Here is a 19,802-nt window from a genome sequence, read left to right as displayed (position 1 = left end):
TTCTAATGAACCAGCTTGGCTTTTGTAGCAGATTCTCTGTTGTGGCAGATCCAATCACAAACACTTATGTTAATTATTTAGCTAAAGGCAGCTCATCAGTCCAGAGACTAGCTGCAGGCATGGCAAGCTACATTAGGTCAGAAAGAAAGAAATTTTCATAGATCTTTTGTTTTATTTACACTCTCTGATCTGATTACTATAGTTACAACATGGCTTGTACCAAAAGGAAAGTCAACAAAAATATTGTTGGCCATCAAGCAAGTTTGTTAGCATAATAAGCCACGCCCAACTACCCAAACAGCTTTCAGATCAGTATAGCTGTGTTCTTCTACACTTCTTTGTTTTATTGTTATTCGTCAAATGTTCAATATAATACTCAAGTTCGGTATCATACAATTTATATTTGGTATCATATTAATTTATATTTGACAGTACATTTCCTTTAAGCTGTGAATTGTAAAAGGGATAGTAAATATAAAGTTAAAAAAGTTTACATTACATTACACTTGTGTAATATCTGTTATATTTCTTCAGTCACTCCAGCTAAATCAACAAGCCACAATCCTGTAACAGGCTGCTAAGCAAAGCCACTGCTACAGAGAACTCAAATACTGTGTGATTAATACATACCAAAACAAATATTTGCATATTAGGTGTGTTATAGAGATCTGAGCTCATCTTTATTATGGAGCTTATCATCATCCAAACAGACTTCACATTAGGTTCAATAAACAAGTGCTTTGTGAAAGACACACTGGCTTTCCTGGATCTTTACAAAGCATGCTCTATAATGACACAGATGAAAAAAAACTCACACCTATAAGCTCAGTGTGTCTCTGACGCTGCAGTATGAACGTAACTGTAAACACTTCTCTCTGATCTCTGAGTGTTAAGTGCGACTCTGCATAAAAAAGACTACAGCAATTTCAATTTCAAATGAAGATCAGCTTTAGGGTCCGCATCTATTTCCTGTACTTCTTCTGGAATAGTCGTTGTTTTTGTCATTTATAATGCTGTTATTTGGAGAAAATACCAACTGTTTTCAGATAATATTCTCCTTCCCTTCTAAAGCAATGCTAAATTTTATATATGCAAAAGATTGTATAGCAAAAAAACAGAAAACCCCTACACATAAAATGAGGAGGACAAGACACCTCGTTCTCATGCTCCTTAACAGTCTTGAACGAGACCCTGCCGAGTTCAGTTACACTTAAAATGCTACCCAATGAGAAAAGCTACAAGTAAACGTGGGGAATTCTTTTTTTTTTTTTTTTAAACAGTATATAAAAATCCATAACCAGTGACACAATGTTGAAGTATATGAAGGATGAGGAGAAGGAATGTGCTTTCTGCCTAATTTCAAAATTTGCATATCCATAGGAGTTAATGAATATATGTTTATTTTCAACTGCTACTAGAGCCGTGTTTAATTTGGCATATTACTTGCAGAATGGTTGTGGCGTGCCATACATGCAGTGTTGCTTCTGGTTGAAATGGGCTTAATGGAATCTGTATCTGTAAAGCCCATTTGTGTGCATTCTAGTTTAAGACGTTTAGGGCATTTGTACTGCATGTTGCTGGAAATTTATCATCTGTCTTTTGTCTGCTTGATTTGTATCAGACCACGTGCTCCTGTCTGCATGAGAGTAAAACCTGTCCATTACCAAGACTGTTTTAATCCCAGTGCACCTCTAACTTGCACATCATTACAGTGCTACTTTTTGAATCAAAATACTGCCAAATGTGGCTTTATTCACTGACCTTCTGGTTTCAGTAATACTGCACAAACGGTTAACCTGGTATTTGTATACTCATGCACATAACCAAGATATATCTTTTTCAATTTAACACAAAGGTTTTCATTACGAATGATATTATCAGCAACAACCTGAGTGAAAAGTAGACTCTTAAAAATATTTACGTGAGTTTCAGAATTTCTAAGTACATTGGTTACGTCCCCTTTTTGCTTTAATGACAATGTGCAGTCGAGGTGACCCCCACTCCACAAGTTTGTGTAAAACTCCATCGGAGTGTCGTCTGAACATACGCTTATGAGATATAAGATCTGAAACTGACCATTTGTACAAAAGAGCTAACATGGTCAATATCACAAATTTGGTTAAATTTAAATTGGGACCTAGAAATAGTGCAATCTTGAATATTCTTGAATATTGAATTGAATAGTCAAATTTTTACACATTTCCTACTGTATTATGCTATACATTACTTTATATATATGCCATAACTAATGCTATTGAATTAAAAAAGTAAATAATAACACAATCTGAAAATAATAATAATAAAAAAATTGTAAAATAATTATAAATTAATTATTAACTAATATATAATATAATTAACTAATTATACAAGTAATTAGTTAAATAATTAGTGTAAATAAATAAAAATTAATAAACTAAATTATACATTAATTAAATATTAATCCTGTTAATGTGCAGAGTAAAGTATTATAATATTACTTTACTAACTATTATTTTACTTATTTTTTATCACTTATTCACTTATTATTTTTTTTAAATTATTATTATTTTCCAGTTTCTCTTCTTATTTACTTCTAAGGCAAAAGGAAAAGGAAATGGAATAATTCAACAACTATAAGTGTGAATTAACCATATAAATATTACATTATTTTATTAATAATTAAATGGCTGTTTATTTCTCTTTGAACTGAATTACACTTACCAATTTAAAAAATATATATATTTTACAAATTACCTTTTCAAATTTATGGCACTCTTCATCCTATACAAAGCAACTGTTGTGCAAAAAAAAAAAAAAAAAAAAAAAAAAAAAAAAAAAAAAAAAAAAGAAGCCTTAATACTACCTGCATGTGGCCAACCTGCAACCCAATAGACTATGATACTGAGTCAATTCCAAACTTCAACACATGCACATTTCTCCTCAGTGTTGTATTCAGTAATTAGCTGACTAATTCACACTTGTTTTATATTCTTTGATCAGATGTGGACTAATTTGTAAAATATACTCTATTGTTTGACTACTGTAAGTCAAAGAGTCAGACACATACACCCCAAATGCTGTTTTCTTGGAGAAGAATCAATGTACACATCTCTCTGTTGTATAAAAGTGGCAGTTTAATCACGGCATGAGCAACAAGAAAAAGATGTGTGCTGACCATGTTAATGATGTCAGGGTAGGCGGACTCCACCAGTATGCCCCTGCTGGTAGACACATATTCTACCAGTTCGTTGAGAGTGGCCCTCTTCACCTCTTTACTCTTCAGATCAGTGACCGAGTCGAAGAAGTCAAAGAGCACACAACACTGCTGCAGCTTCTGCACAAACAGCTCCTGCTGCTCTGTAGATGGAGCATCTGAAACACAAACACCACACACAGACTTAAATTTGGTAGACACACCTCTAATCTCAAATGGAAGAAAGACACTGCCATCATTAACAAGATTGTTTTTTTCCCACAATAGCCGTGGAACTTCAGTGTCTCCCACCAGTTCGACCATATTCCTACAGATCCAGCACTGAACTCATTCTCACCTCATCCATCACTACAGCAATCATCAGACATTACCACATCATTCTTCTCAGGCTGAAGTTAGTTCTGTCCATTATCTGTTTATTATTTTGCTTGTCGATTATAGACAACTGTATTTGTTTTCTCTACCTTTCCCTTCGCTTTTTAGCCCTGTCCCAAATGGCATCCTAAACCCTGCAGTCCTCCATCAAGTCTGCACTCTGACGATGTCGATAAACATGGATCTCTGTTACACAAGTGCTTGAAAACACTTATCACAAATCTGTACAAAACTTTTGTCATTTTGAATTCAAATATGAATGACGTTTAGAGTGGTTTGGTCAGTTCCTTCATGGAAAAAAAAAATAGCACAAGACTATTTCTGTAAAATCAGCTTCAGTGCCCTCCTGAACACCATCCCTGGTCACCTTTCAGGAATAAAAATAAGTAATGAGCAATTATTCAAACTTTTCTTTTTAAACCCCGAAGGTTTTATTTAGCAGCACGATTTTTCTTCAAAACACTTGTTTTTAAATTATCAGAACCCTCGCAATTAATACCTGGTGAAGTGTCTCCTGAACAGAATAACAGCTCTGAGTCATTTCCTCTAATGACAAGGTCTAACAAGGTTGCAGACACTTGTAGAGGAATCTTATCCACTCCTCCATGCAAAACATCTCAAGCCCATTTATAGTCCTAGGTTTGCACATGTGGACCATTTTTAGTAGGGTTCAAATCTAGAGCCATTGCAAAACATGATTTTGTATTCACAACCATTTCTGTCTTCATTTAGATTTATATTTGGAAATCATACTGCAGTAGATGTCTAACTGGGTCAAACTGAAAGGGTTCGATACATTCAAGCCTGTGGACACTCATCGATCACACTGATCAATATCGTTATTCATAACCCTGTTTCACTTCAGATGATGGTCCAGCTTTAAGACCATTTTTTAAATCCCAACTTCCCCCAATTTGGTCTTGTGAATTCTCACGTAAGATTGTGAGTTTTACACAAAAAAAAGTGTTTCAAGGGCAACTCCAGCAAATTTCATGATAAATTTAACAAAATATGATTTTCAACTGTTTTATGTTTTTTTTTTTTTTTTTTTTTTTTTTAATTTTCATGGAATAAATTTAGTTTAATTAAATGTTAGAATTTTTCATTTTCATATTTTCAGTGTGAGTTTAAGCCAATAATCCCATAACCTATTTTTAACCCATCTTTACAGAGGGTGCCAATAATTCTGGAGCTGACTGTCGCATATACTTTTGCTTGTTTGCTGCGTCATCCAATAGATTAACTATATTTAATTAACATTACTCTTCTGATTCTGCCTCTTTAGCAAGGACATGCTAGCTGCAACGCTGTGGTGTGTGTGACCAGTCCTTAAGGGCATATTCAGACAGAACTGTGTGTGATGTAGCGTGGGGTTAGTGAGTTCAATAAAATCAACAAAATCAGTCTGTACACTGTGTGCCATGTTACACACACTGTATCAATGAGACTCAGAGCCACAAGGATAAAAAAAAGTGTTGGGTGTTAATTAATAATGAAACCCCGACATGACCTCAGATATGCACACACACACGCACGCACACGCACAGGGCAGGGCACAACACAGTCCATGATATACTGTTACAAGACAGAATACTGACACTTAATCTGATATCAAATACACATTTGCAAAGAAAAAATTTACAAAGAAACATCAGTGAAAAATGAGTGGCCTCTGTGTCTATCAGTCACAGAGAAGAAGGCGTGGCCTCTGTGTCTATCAGTCACAGAGAAGAAGGCGTGGCCTCTGTGTCTATCAGTAACAGAGAAGGAGGCGTGGCCTCTGTGTCTGTCAGTACCAGTGAAGGAGGCGTGGCCTCTGTGTCTGTCAGTCACAGTGAAGAAGGCGTGGCCTCTGTGTCTGTCAGTCACAGTGAAGAAGGCGTGGCCTCTGTGTCTGTCAGTCACAGTGAAGGAGGCGAGGCCTCTGTGTCTATCAGTCACAGTGAAGGAGGCGTGGCCTCTGTGTCTATCAGTCACAGTGAAGGAGGCGTGGCCTATGTGTCTGTCAGTAACAGTGAAGGAGGCGTGGCCTCTGTGTCTGTCAGTCACAGTGAAGGAGGCGTGGCCTCTGTGTCTGTCAGTAACAGTGAAGGAGGCGTGGCCTCTGTGTCTGTCAGTAACAGTGAAGAAGGCGTGGCCTCTGTGTCTGTCATTAACAGAAAAGGAGGCATGGCCTCTATGTCAGTAACAGTGAAGGAGGCATGGCCTCTGTGTCTGTCAGTACCAGTGAAGGAGGCGTGGCCTCTGTGTCTGTCAGTACCAGTGAAGGAGGCGTGGCCTCTGTGTCTGTCAGTAACGGAGAGGGAGGCATGGCTTCTAATCTGTAAGTCACAGTGAAGGAGGCGTGGCCTCTGTGTCGGACAGACACACTGAAGGAGGCGTGGCCTCTGTGTCTGTCAGTACCAGTGAAGGAGGCGTGGCCTCTGTGTCTGTCAGTGTCAGTGAAGGAGGCATGGCCTCTGTTTTTGTCAGTTACAGAGAAGGAGGCATGGCCTCTATGTGTCAGTCACAGTGAAGGAGGCGTGGCCTCTATGTGTCAGTCACAGTGAAGGAGGCATGGCCTCTATGTGTCAGTCACAGTGAAGGAGGCATGGCCTCTATGTGTCAGTCACAGTGAAGGAGGCATGGCCTCTATGTGTCAGTTACAGTGAAGGAGGCATGGCCTCTATGTGTCAGTCACAGTGAAGGAGGCATGGCCTCTATGTGTCAGTTACAGTGAAGGAGGCATGGCCTCTATGTGTCAGTCACAGTGAAGGAGGCATGGCCTCTGTGTCTCTCAGTACCAGTAATGGATGCAGAGCTGTGGATGATTTCTGTGTAATGAATCTGAACTATGTATCTTGTCATCATGTTAAGGATAGTTATAGGTTAGTGGGGTGGGGTAGGTTTATTGCGAATAGGTGTCACAAAAGTGTATTTAATTTAATTCTAATTTATGTCACTCCTTTAAGTTTTTCATTTGACACATCCTTGTATTTTAGCTGTATCAAGTGAATAATCTCTTATACAAGCGACTCCATAGCTATGTTCAGACAGGCAATGCAAGATTCTTGGCATATCTGATTGAATGTGGACACTAAGGCGTAGTACACAGTAATGCAATTCAGTTTAAAAACTGTATTTGTGTTTTAGCCACAACTGCATTTTCAATATGTTTCCCAAAGGTTTCTGTCCACAGTGAGCAGGGATATTTTGATTTTGTATATTGTGTGGGATGTTTTGCATGTTGTTTTTTGTTTATTTGCTTATGTATATATTATATGATCATGATGACTTGCATATTGCTACTCTGTGATGTGAACATTCTATTCTGAGAATATAGTGACAGAAAAGGCATGCTAGGCATGCACCGTGGGTAACTAATCCATTGACATTTATGTCATTTCTGCCATGTTTGTTTTGACAATGCACTTTCTTGAAAGGCCAGTGTCATCTGTGCACTGTACAAAACTGTCCAACATGAAATTAATACACTAAACAGTATAAAATTACACTAGTCTACAAGGAGAAAGCCTTGGAAATGAAAGTAGCTAAATTTTACCAGAATTGGGTCACTAATAAAGGAAAATTAAGTGTTAATTGGCTCCAGTTTCCAAGATACAGCTTCAGGTCAAAATTTTATCAAAATAATTCAAATTTAGAAGGGGGGTGTGCGATTATGCTCCATAACTTTTCTGCAAAATGTGATATAGCAATGATAATGATAATGGTGCCACACCAATCATTATAAATTTATCTTTTTATTGATACCAATAACGTAACTTTCCATTCATTTGTTTTTTTTATGTAACATTTTCATGCTTTTTTTCATGAAAAACTGACCGAATCTACACATTTGAATTGACGCATGTAATGCAACAATAATGAGGGGCCCAACTCTTGTCCTGATCCCCTATTCTGCATCCAAAATATAGGTGGCATGCCTTTTTTACCACTGCCGTCATACTGCACTTTTGAGATGCAAATGTAACCTCGCCACAAATGTAGCAGAAGTTATCTGGCCAAGACAAATGTACTCTGCAATAAATTAAGACCAATAAATTACAGTTAGGTAAAGTGAAGGCACGTTTATCAACTTTCATATGGTACCACCTAGAAGTTACGAGGCATCATGATCATCAGACACCCCCCTCCCTTGTAGGCAAATATACTCGCCTGTGTATAGATAATTATAAATCTTTATCGCGAAACATCTTGAAAACTTTAGCCAACCAGCATCTTTATCACCTGTTTTCTAATTCACTAATCAAAATATGTAAGAATTAGCACATTTTATCTCGGAGGTCGATAATTTCCCAAAGACCAGTGTTATCAAATCAAAAGAACACATCACCAGTCATACATCAGCATTTCAGATTTACCCACTTTGGATTTAAGGGACACATTTTCAGGGGTTGAAACGCTGCTTTAGTGTGGCCTGTTCTACCTCCTCACAGCCTCGTTTCCAATAACAAACCTTCAGCACTGCATTAACAGCTTCAGCAACCAAAGCAACCTGAGACAACACCGCTAACAGACCAGAGCAATACCTGAGTGTGTGTTACTATTTACAATACTGCACTTGTTAAACAGTTTAAACACAAAAAGTGCTCAAATGGTATTCATTTCCCTTATGTATACAACTGCAACGAGGTAAAAGGTTCAACTGGTCATGAACAGCAGAGAAGAGAATTTCATTAGTCTGCCAATTCCTGAAGAGGCTTTGGATGAAATGTAATGTCTATCCCTCACGAATTCTGCCTTCATCAAATAATTTAACAAAATCAACTGTTACTGTTTGGTTACAATTTGCTAATTGCCAGTTGCAGGATTTCAAAGTTTACTGACTTTGGTGCATTAATTCAAACACATCAGTCTGCTTACACCTTTCCCAGGATGAAGAAAGGATGAAGAACATCAACTTGGTTTTTTACTGACTTCTTTTTATGCTGGTAGAGGGACAGAGCAGAGCAAAATCTGAAGCTACATGGTTAATGTTGCTTGCTATGGGAAAGAGCAGAAACTCTGGAAAAGTTCAACTATCATCTCATATTTACTAGCAATGTGCATTTCTACTGTACAGTAGATAATTCTAGCGTCCGCTAGAGAGTCTGGTACGTTTCTTCAATGAATGTGGCCAAGAACTGTTTACTCTCAAAGAAACAGATCATTTGACTGGCAGACATGGCACATGACAAACCACAGACCTTTTCCCGTAGCATGTTGTCGTGATTATTCACCACGAACTGCTTCAAACCAAACTACTAACTTTTAACGACAGCATCCCATGAATGTTTTTCAGCCCAGTGACCATCTTGCTCCGGATACCCTCTGAAAACTCGCACATAGACCTGCGTATACACTTCAGTGTGTATACACAGACGTGCATATTCACACAAGTGTGTATACACACAAGGATATGTAAATAGTAGTGTGTAAAAAGGGAAGCGCATATACAGAGAAGGGTGTATACTCAGAATCGCGTATACACAGAAATGTGTATACACAGAAGTGCGTATACACAGAAATGTGTATACAGGAAAGTGTGTATAAACAGAAGTACGTGTACAGTGTAGCGTGTATACACGGAAGTGCATATATAAGGAATTGTGTACATATGAAAGTGTGTATAAACAAAAATGCACATACAGTGTAATGAGTATACACAGAAGGGTGTATATAGGGAATTGCGTATGAAAGTGTGTATAAACAGAAATGCATATGCAATTATATGCAGTATGTAGTGTGTATACAAAGTAGTGCATAAACATTCTTTATACAGACTGCTTAAGACGGAAAAAGTGAAATAAATAAACTCTGCTAACAAATCTGAATCAAATAAAGATAACCTGACTTCTTAATAAATTTGATTTGACTTCTCAGGCCTGAGCCGTTCGCACGTGATGCCGTAGATGGAGCTCATCTGCACAACGTAGGCTGCAAGTAAACACTTGTCTAAATCAAGGGCCCTTTGACATGAAAGACAACTCGGCCTCTTTGATCATATCAAACCTACCCAATGATTCTCTTTCTCTCTCTCTCCTTCTCTCTCTCTCACACACACACACGCGCACAAACGCACACACACGCACAAACGCACACGCAGACGAGTCACACTCACACACACACACAAACACAGCCTGCCAGTCACCCAAGGATCGCCATTAGCACTTCAGGTTTGTGGCTGCCATGGCAACGGAGCGATTGTTGTTCATGGTGAGTCATGATGTCGGTATCTGTGTCACATCTGTGGAAGTAAACACACGCCTTTCCACTACAGTAGGAAACTCACTTCCGAAACATAACTGGAGTTAAGACCCACAGTGTCATTACAGTGTGTGTGTGTGTGTGTGTGTGTGTGTGTGTGTGTGTGTGTGTGTGTGTTCTCTGAAGCAGTGTTTACTGAATTTAAGCACTAAATCCACCATCACCAAAGAGTATAAGCATACTAAAATAAGCAACCTGTGTTTTACAGGCTGAAATGCACTCTCTGGCTGAAGTCCAGCTCCAGTAAAGCCACAGCCTGAACACCGACTCTCACACTGCTGTAACACTGCGTTTGGATTTTAATTAATGAGAAGATTTGGTATTTGAATGCTTTTAAATATTAATGAGCATACAGATTTATTCAGCCACAGACAAACTTTAGCAGTAGTGCTATAGTTTGTATCCCAAATCACAGCAGCTGAAAACGGTGTTGCTTTCTTAATTAAACAAATCATAGACACTCACAGTCCAATTTATTAGGAACACCTGCACATTCATGCAGTTATCCAATCAGCCAATCATGTGGCAGCAGCGCAATGTATAAAATCATGCAGATACACATCAAGAGCTTCAGTTCATGTTCTTATTAAACATCAGAATGAAGAAAAAGTGTGATCTTTGTGACTTTGAGTGTGGCATGGATGATGGTAGCAGAAGGGCTGGTTTGAGTATTTCAGAAACTGCTGATCTCCTGGGAATTTCACACACAACAAGTCTCTAGAGTTTATGCAGAATGGTGTGAAAAACAATAAACACTGAGTGAGCAACAGTCCTATGGGTGGAAATGCCTTGTTGATAAGAGCAGTCAGAGGAAAATGGCCAGATTGGTTCCAGCTGCCAGGAGGGATATAGTAACTCAAATAATCACTCTTTACAACTGTGGTGAGCTGAAAAGCATCTCAGCATGCACAAGACATCGAACCTTGAGGCGGATGGGCTACAAAAGCAGAAGACCACATCAGGTTCCACTCTGCAAGGTTTGATGTCTTGCACTCTGAGATGCTTTTCTGCTCACCACAGTTGTAAGGAGTGTTTGAGTTTCTATAGACTTCCTGTCAGTTCAAAGTTCAATGTTTCTGAATTGGTTTTACTTATTTACCCATAGAAATGTTTTCTCGTCAGTGATCCTTAGGTAAATTATACATTAGTCATCATAGATTAGTGATCATTCATTTTCAATACAGTACAAACACCAAAAGGCTTCATATTCACTAGACATGCTCACTACAAAAGGTATGGCAGATATAGATAGATGTACTATTATACTTTATCGTACTTTATTGACTTTTAATATCCAAAAAGGGAAATTTGGGAAATAATGACATTGTAGGACCTACATAGTGCACTAGGACACAATGTTTGTTCATTGTCTGTACTTAATTAGAACAATTATACATAATAAGAACTGTCAAAAGTATGCAATAAATGTTGTGTGTTCATTCAAAGCCTTTAAAGATCTAAAGGTCCTATATCCAAAACGTTTAGGAGATATGTTTGGACAGCTTTACGCTTCTGGTCTGGTCTGCATACTCATGGTTCTGCTTGTTCTGACTCTCTGAACTTATGTATTATGTAGTTGACATACTCTTCAGTAGGGCAAAATGTCATTTTGGTGGACGCGCCACATAATCTAAGGCTCATAATAAACATTAAAAATGTTCTTATTTAACAACAAAAAAAAAAGGCTAAACCTTGATATGGTGAAGTTAACATTTGTTTAACATTTATGTTGACATTTGTTTAACATTTATAGAAGGAGTCTTGAGTGTAACAGTAATTATACAGTTACTGGAATTATAAGTCTTCAGGACAGAGGACTTATTATTGGTAACATAAATTGCGTTTTTTTGTTTTATTAACTTTACAACAGAGAAAAAAAACAGAGGCTGCTGAGGGAATGACTGTTTATAGCTGTTATAACATAAGCGATAGCAGGAACTAACTTGATGCTGACTATAAATTATTAAAAAGCTTGCTGTGTGATTCAGTAATAAATTAAAATTGTCATGGTTGGCAAATCCCCATGATATAAAACACTCCAAGATTCTAGAAAAATGATCCATTTTGGGTTGGTAATGGCCTCATCACATAATCACACGTCTTGGATTATTTTCCTATAACAGCATGACTTGTTGTGTTTTAGTCCTTACTTAATATCAGCACAGCCATTTTTAGCTCTGAATGAGTTGGAGCCAGATGGCAGAGATATCTTATTTAATGATTGACTCAAAGGCTGCAGAGCCAACCAAAGTCCATCATGGTTCCTTGTTTTTGAAATGCCACTCTCAGACATCCTGTTTTTCACTGCAGATTCTGAACAAGATAAAAAGCATGACATAAATAATAATTTACAACCTCATTCAGCTTAACGAGGTCAACTGGGAACTTACTTTATATTTACCATTTATCATGGTTATGATACTATCACGATGTTTTATTATTATTTTTATTACGCAACCACTATAGTAGGTTTAAAGATGAACCAATTGTTTTGATTTTTTTTAAAAAATAACCGTACCATAGGATTTTTTGATTAATGGCACAAAGACAGTACCTTTGTTCAAAACTCGACACAAGATTCAGTCTCTTAAAGGCTGCAATCTGATTGGCTCTCCACACTTTTGTGTATATGCATTCAGCGAGCAAGATATAGTCACTGGATTAAAAAAATGTTTCATAGACTTCCGTCTTAAAAAAGATATTAAAAAGCTTTGTTTGATGCAGTTGTGTATTGGTGCAAATGAGATTATCTGACGTTTGCTGATGGGCTACAGCATATGGTCTGAGGTTGTTCATGTCAGTCAAATGGCCATGCTCTTGACGTGTTTATGTCAAAATATATAAGACTCTCTTTTAAACATTAGAAGTCTGCCGTGAGAAACTTTGCACACAAGGACATTTTGACATCACAAAAGTGATTGTATGTTGTTGGTTGGCTACGGCTTTGTGGGTGGACACTGATTATTCTTCTGACAAGACAGGGATTTATGTCACCAGGAATCTCATTCAAACAATGATGCTCAATTCCAGAAATTCCACATTATCATAGTTGTCATTGACGACTGGCTGAATCATGGTTACGTCCAAAAACAGAAAACTCTGCTGACCTTTTCAAATGGAGAATTAATGTTTTTATATGTCTTGTTTTGGTGGCTGTCCATTAACACACCTGCATGTTGTCAGTTGAAATGCAATGTACTGGTCACAACTGTAGCTAATAAAGCCTGGAGTCCGTCGGCTGACTAGACACATTTCCAGCTAAACATTTTCTTAAACCCTAAACAGATTTCTGAAGCATCCCCCCCAAAAGAAACTGCAAATGCTTGTGTTTGTTTCCATAAATTCCTCTTCTGAAGAAGAAGAAACAGCGTCAGCAAAAGAGTGATCATACACAGTCATAAAAAGCCGAGAACACACACTCCCTAAGGCACTGGCTAGCCTAAAGGTATGATTGCGGCAGCAGGGTGTGGTCGAGCATCAGCTGTGGACGGAGAAGAGGCGGGTTGAACCGGCAGGTAACATGTGAAGATTCTCACCCGTGTCTGATTACTGGCAGTCTACTTATTTTTGTCTGTTTCTGCTTTCAGTCTCACGTAGCCCGTGCGTGAGAGAGAGACAGAGTGCAAGCCTACGTACACATGCCAAGAAGCGTGAACTTGAACCTGAGCAAGTGAAAGCTGCGAGTGTTTTCTGATGAGTTTTGAAAGTGCACTGAAAACCGCGGTCTGAATATACGTGAGCCCGGAGCTCAGTTAAGATTCCGCCTGTCTCTCGAGTCTTCTTGCACACCCTCACACACCAGGGTTTTACAATGATAGTTATATTTTTTTTCTTGTTTCCTCACAGCTTTCTTATGTTGATTCAAAATCTGCATGAAAACAGGTGGATGGAAACAACACCTCCGTTTCAACAGGCGTGTACACAATCTGTGCTGAATTTATGACTAACTACATTATTACTGCATAGTTAATGACTAATAGCAGTATAATAGGCCCAGGAGAGGCAATTGTGATCACATCCCTCTCTCACTTCCGCTCTGTCTTCACACAGAATAATAAACAGACAAACGCAGCAGCCTTGATGATAATAAGCAAGTTTTTTTGGCTTTTTTCTAGTAAGTATTTGTTACTTTTAAAACATAATCTCATTTTCATCTATCATGAAAAACACTAGTCCTAATGCATTTCCTCTAAAGATCTCAGAACTGTCGTCACTAATCCATGCCTGGATGTTTGTAGTCACCTAATGTAAGTAAGTGGTAGTTCAATTCTGTGAAAGTCACCAGAAGGTTATGGGTTCAAATCAGGGATGCATCGGTACCGATACTGGTATCAAGCCAATACTGTGCTCATATAGCTACTCATAAAAGATGCCCTGACACTAACATCCGATACCATGTGATACTGTGTGACCTAAGCCTAGTGTATACTGTCATGCTAGTTAATAGTTTACTCAAATTTACAGCAATCTCAGCGATTTCACTATTAACAGAGGCAATCAAACAGTGGCGGCTTGTCCATTGAGGCATATACACAGTATATCAACCATTCAACAAATGTAAGAGTCTTCTATCACAACTCTAAACATTTTAAATTATACTACTTAGCTCTTTGAGCAACCAACAAATTTAAAAATGTCGCTATTTGACAGATATAAGTTGATATTGCATTTATTTACTCGCCTTTCTAGATGTTACACAATAGTGAGACAGTGTTCTTACTGCCCCATTTATCTCCATAAAGTTATTACTGCACCTAGTGGTCAAATATGTGAACTGCAACAACTGCTAACAGAGACACATTGGGGCAGGACTCACGCTGCCCCATGCTCGGGGGAGGAGGAGAGGACAGAGCAGCTATTGACAGGGTTAGGGTTGCCAAATTGGGCTAGTTTAAATAAAGTCTAATATTTCTGCAGCCAAAGTTTAACTGCATTTCTTTTGTAAGATATATTACAAAGATTTGGTGAGAGCAAGAGGGCTTATGGAGTGGATAATGTCCATAGATCAACCTTGTTTCCCGTGCAAAGACTGAGAAAGAAAAAGAAAAGAAAATGTGTCTCCAGGCACTTTTCCAGTGCTGGAATTGTTTGGGCTAGTTTCAGGTCTTTCCAGAACGGAAGGATCAAGCTACAGCTTACAGTCGAAATGCGCTGTTGCTCTTTCTCCTGCCAGAAGTTCATACAGAAACTCAGCTGAGGCATTTCCAGTATTATTATCAGCGAGTACCAAAAACATGTACTCATACTCAGTCTGAAAAAATTGTATCAATGCATCCCTAGGTCATCCCTAGTAGTCAAGGAAAAACCAATCGGCATATTAATTATAAGAATTGATATGCGATCTGTGACGGCATTGCTGCAGACAACCATTAACTTCCCATCGGAAAATAACAGAAATACAGCACCAGCTGAAAAATTAGCATCAGAATCACTAGGTATGCTGCAAATATTTCAATATAAGCATGTCTTGTGTTTCAGGGTGGTTTCCTTTAACCCTGGACTGGACTCAGCTTTGTGCTTGGGTGGGATTCTGCCTCAAATCTGAGTAACTTTAGATTAATAAATTAATGTAAACGTTCATGTGTGCTTGCAGTGATAAATGGTAAGACTCGGGTTTGCACCACTGAGGACAGAGAGATTATCTAATTTATATCAGAAACAAAGCCTTGGCTTGATTCAGACCACTCGAGCATGGCAAAGACACAAGAAATCAGGTTTAACTAAAGTACATTCAACCCTTAGGGGCCTGTCCTATTTTATTTTTACCTTTACTGATAGGCTTCTAACTTTGTAACTCCAAAAGCAGCCATATGTTTTTTTTTTTTTTTTCAGAATATCCTATGATACTTTGTTATATAATCAAATCATGAGTAACTGATCTATCAGTTTTACACACACACACACACACACACACACACACACACACACACACACAGCTATTTTGAACAGCTTAAAAAGACCAGCATTTCTATTAAGGGTAGAGCATGCATTTATATGAAGCGTGCGCTGATACAAAATATTCAGATTCATATTCTAATCATTTTACCTACAGTATTATCACAGTTCGTGATATCACCACACTACTGTGCTGTTAAACATTAAATGTTTATCTCTAGCTGTCTTGCATTTCCTGATCCATGTGATACGAACTCTAAACTCAGTTTCACACTGAATGATGAGTTAAGCAACAGCTCATGTGAGGCAGAAATCTAGTGCACGAAAAAAATGCTTTTTTCTCTTCCAGCGTTGAAGGAAATACTCACATTGTTCTCACATTAAATTACACATTATAGGGGTAAACGTATTATCTAGCCCTCCAGGCAAGTACAAAGTGTGCTTGTCTAGTACTTGTGTACTGTAATGTGACCTTTGGTTTGATGAAGGTGCTATATAAATGAAACAAATTTTATTATTAATATCTCCATCATTACATTCTACCATCAGCCAGAATGTGTGTTAGCCGATGTGCATTGTGCAGTAAGCGGTGGGATTTGGAACGAGTAAGCACTATAGGTACAGCATTGAGGCGGACTGCACCATTGTGAATTGCATTACATTTATACATACACACAAAATGAAAAGTCAATAGGAAGTAGGGTTTATTTCTTTTTGTCTGGTTTTTGTACCCACTTGTCTGCGACGACCAAAAAAAACCAAAAAAAAACAAAAAACACCCAGCCTAAAACCAGCTAGTGATTTGCTCATGTGTGCAGTAGTGATTGATAAAGGAACAGATGACTATTTGTCACTTATTGAAATTCTGCCCATTGCAACAAGCAGAACATCAGAGACTTTGTCTGTTTTCTGCAAAATAGTCATCACGTGTTGATGTAACGAATCCAGACAAACGACTTGGATTGTTTGACTTCTACCAATTTTTCTCTACTTTTTTTGCTCTTTTTTATTATTGTCATATTTGTTATTTCATGAATATTATAAATACATTCTTTTCTTCTGACTTTTTACCTTTACTGGAGAGAACTGTTATTTGGAGAGAACTGTAGAGAAGTTATAGGCTTTATGCATATTTGGTCTGCTGGTATTCTCTGACTCTTAGCCTACTCAATGAGCCATGGCACTTCACTCAACACACATAGAAATGTACAATACCCTAAATATCTTGGCAGCTACCATTTCTTTCTTTTCAGGAGCACAAAAAGCCAGATGGTGCAGATCACATGAGACCTCAGCAACAGTTGTGATGCTAAGAAACACCAAAGTGTCAGCGACATTGCATTCTGATATGATGCAAGAGGAGGAAGAGGAATATATATTTTAGGATACTTGCAAAATGTTTAAAAATTGGGCAAAAATAGCAGTGTTATTTTGGCACAGCAGGTAGCACTGCCACCTCATAGCTTCAATCCTGTATCTTACTCGGCTTACTATCTGTATGGGGTTTCACATGGTCTCCCTGTATTAGTGTGGGGTTCCTCTGGGTTCTCTGTTTTCCTCCCTTGACAACTCTAAATTACTCCTAGTTGTGAATGAGTGTGTGTACTGTGTGTGTGAATGAGTGTGTGAATGAGTGTGTGTACTGTGTGTAATGGATTGGCATCCCATTCAGTGTATTCCCACCTGGGATCCACCACAACCCTGAGTGAGTGAAGATGAATGAATGAATCACATCTGAACCTATATTTAAGAGTATAATACAGTATAAATAATGTATCTGTCATGGTGCTGAACATACTGTCATGAATATTTTGACATTTTACTATGAAGGAACTATATTCATTAACAAATACATTATTTATAACGCTGTACGTTATTAAATGTGGGTCTGAATGTATGTTTTCTTTATCAGTTCCAAACATTGGAGTATATTCTAAATTTCAGAATATATATTTTGAATTTTTTTCAAAATGGCGGCGTGTGCTGCCATAGAAACTAACTGCCGAACTATGAACTGAAGACAATGCGATACAAAGCTAAAAGTTATGATTGGTCCAATCCCGCCCCGTGAGCAGAAGCTGCGCGTTGATTGGTTGATTTGCCGACCAATCACCAGCCGAGTTTTCCTATACTAAGTTAACAGTGTAACTGCAGGCCTTCAGGCTGATATACTACTTTGAATCTGAAATATTTTAATTGGTAGATGATAGAAGTGTCAATTTTATGGTGCATATCTGAATTTTTAGGAATGAAATAAATATTATACGATAATTATAAGGCACCCAGAAGAGACCTGGCGCTCTGTTGTGAGAGTTAGGCTAATGGCGAGAGTGGAAATGTGGAGGATATGTTTAGAAATGCTCGGTATTAACATGAGCTTTAACGCACAGTCTCTGATGATCCTCTTACCGTGAACGTTGGCTCGGAGCTGCGGCAGGGCTGACAGCTCCCCGGAGGAGCTGTGGCTCCGAAAGCGGGATGAGCTGGGGGATTTCCGCTGCTTCTGCGCCTTCTTCACGGACCTCCGAGTGAAGCCGTCCACTTTCTCGGTGGCGGAGACCGCCGACATGTTCGCCCCGGTCGCTGGAGCTAGTGATAGCTAACCTGAAGTACGCTCTAACCCACCAACAGAGAAGTTTTACCCCGACAGTCGCACATCGGAATACCGTTTACATGTGAATGAGCAGCCGCTCGCAGTGTTCACAGTCTCCTGTCGTGAAAAGTTTTCGCACCATACGGCTTCACTTCAGAAAGTCATCCACAGGTTTCCAAACCGGTTCCTGCCAAGTAAAAGTCGCTCATTTGGAGTGTCGCTGTATGAAAACACCAAGCCGCCGTCGCCGCCGCCGTCGTGCCGGGTTCAGTCATAATTCCCTTACATCACTTCAGGACTTTTTTTTTAAACGCCGCTGGTGTAAATATTACAGATTATCCCACAACCAATACCCTCTTCACATTACATCCACGTCAAAATCTAATCAAGAGCAGTGTTAGAGTCTATCCTAGCGCATTTCAGAGCCATGCAGTGCTGTTTAACCGAGAACTGACCTTTAAGGTGAACGCACAGGACGAAAACTCTACATTGTAATTGACAGCTACAGTCATTTCAGCCTGCTGCCTGAGTACTACGCTGCTGGTATTTGATGGACAGTGCGTTCATCCAATTAAATGCAAGGGTCGGAAAAGCATCGACCAATCAGATTCCTACTTGGTCGCGTTCCACAAGCCAGCGTCTGTTTCCCAAATGTTGGACGTAGAGTGAGACGTAAAACCTGTTAGCTTTTATGGGATTATAGGGCACTTTTGTAGGGCATAGGCAATGATTTGGGATACAACCACAACCATATTTTCTGTAAGATGATATCGAAAAAAATAGCATACCCTCAGTTGATCATAGTGTCACAGATCTATTTTTTTTAATTATAGTTTATATTATGTCAGTATTTTTTAATTATTATTGTTCAACACTTTTTTTAAAACTGAGTTTAAATGAAGTGTGTCAGCTCAATGCTCAATAGAGAAGTCAGTAAATGAGCCATAAAGCAAATGTGGCCTATTCATGCACAAATATGTATACAATGCTGCACATCACATGCCTGAGTGCACTTCTGAAACAAAGAACCAGTGTATCTTACAGCTTTTGGGACTGAGGACACATTGCTTTGCTTTGTAGCTCTGCTCAGTGACCTGCATTTTTCCCCCATAAAGCCCTGAGGACAGCAGACACCGGCGTCCATCAGCCAGGACTGGTTTAACTTGTCTGTCCTCTCTGAACACTTACTGAACACACAACTAGACTCTACACTGCACTGTATGATATAACTAAAAGCCATAAACAGCAGAAAATGTTGGACGAACTGCATGTGATCCTTAAAATGGTTTTTTTTTTTAGCCCTCAGGAAGGTGCGTCCTCTCCTTCAGGTCTCCATCAGTTTTTATGGTAGGCAAGCTACTCAAACAATTACGGTCATCTGTGGTATATTAACACTACAGTGTAAAACATTTACAGTAATTTACTGTAATCAAAGTTGCCAGAAAAGTACTTTTAAACATACAGTAACTAACTGTAAACTATACTAACCATAAATTACTG

The 19,802-nt window shown here is 38.5% G+C and overlaps 1 protein-coding gene across 1 annotated transcript in view; it reads right to left on the bottom strand.

Moving 5' to 3' along the window:
• ppp2r5a (protein phosphatase 2, regulatory subunit B', alpha isoform) overlaps positions 1 to 18,852 on the bottom strand; it is a 38,563-nt gene extending 19,711 nt beyond the window's left edge. Inside the window, exons 1-2 of the mRNA XM_026923042.3 lie at positions 18,119 to 18,852; positions 3,155 to 3,351 (exon numbers count right to left, since the gene is read on the bottom strand). Coding sequence (XP_026778843.3) covers positions 3,155 to 3,351; positions 18,119 to 18,278 — 357 coding nt within the window. The 5' untranslated portion in view covers positions 18,279 to 18,852. The remainder of the gene's footprint in view (positions 1 to 3,154; positions 3,352 to 18,118) is intronic.
• Positions 18,853 to 19,802: the final 950 nt, after the last annotated feature.

Source organism: Pangasianodon hypophthalmus, chromosome 19 (assembly GCF_027358585.1).
Source record: "Pangasianodon hypophthalmus isolate fPanHyp1 chromosome 19, fPanHyp1.pri, whole genome shotgun sequence".
In the NCBI taxonomy this organism is placed as follows: Eukaryota; Metazoa; Chordata; class Actinopteri; order Siluriformes; family Pangasiidae; genus Pangasianodon; species Pangasianodon hypophthalmus.
The sequence above is the reverse complement of the archived record's forward strand: the minus strand, read 5'-3'. Positions and strand labels throughout refer to the sequence as shown.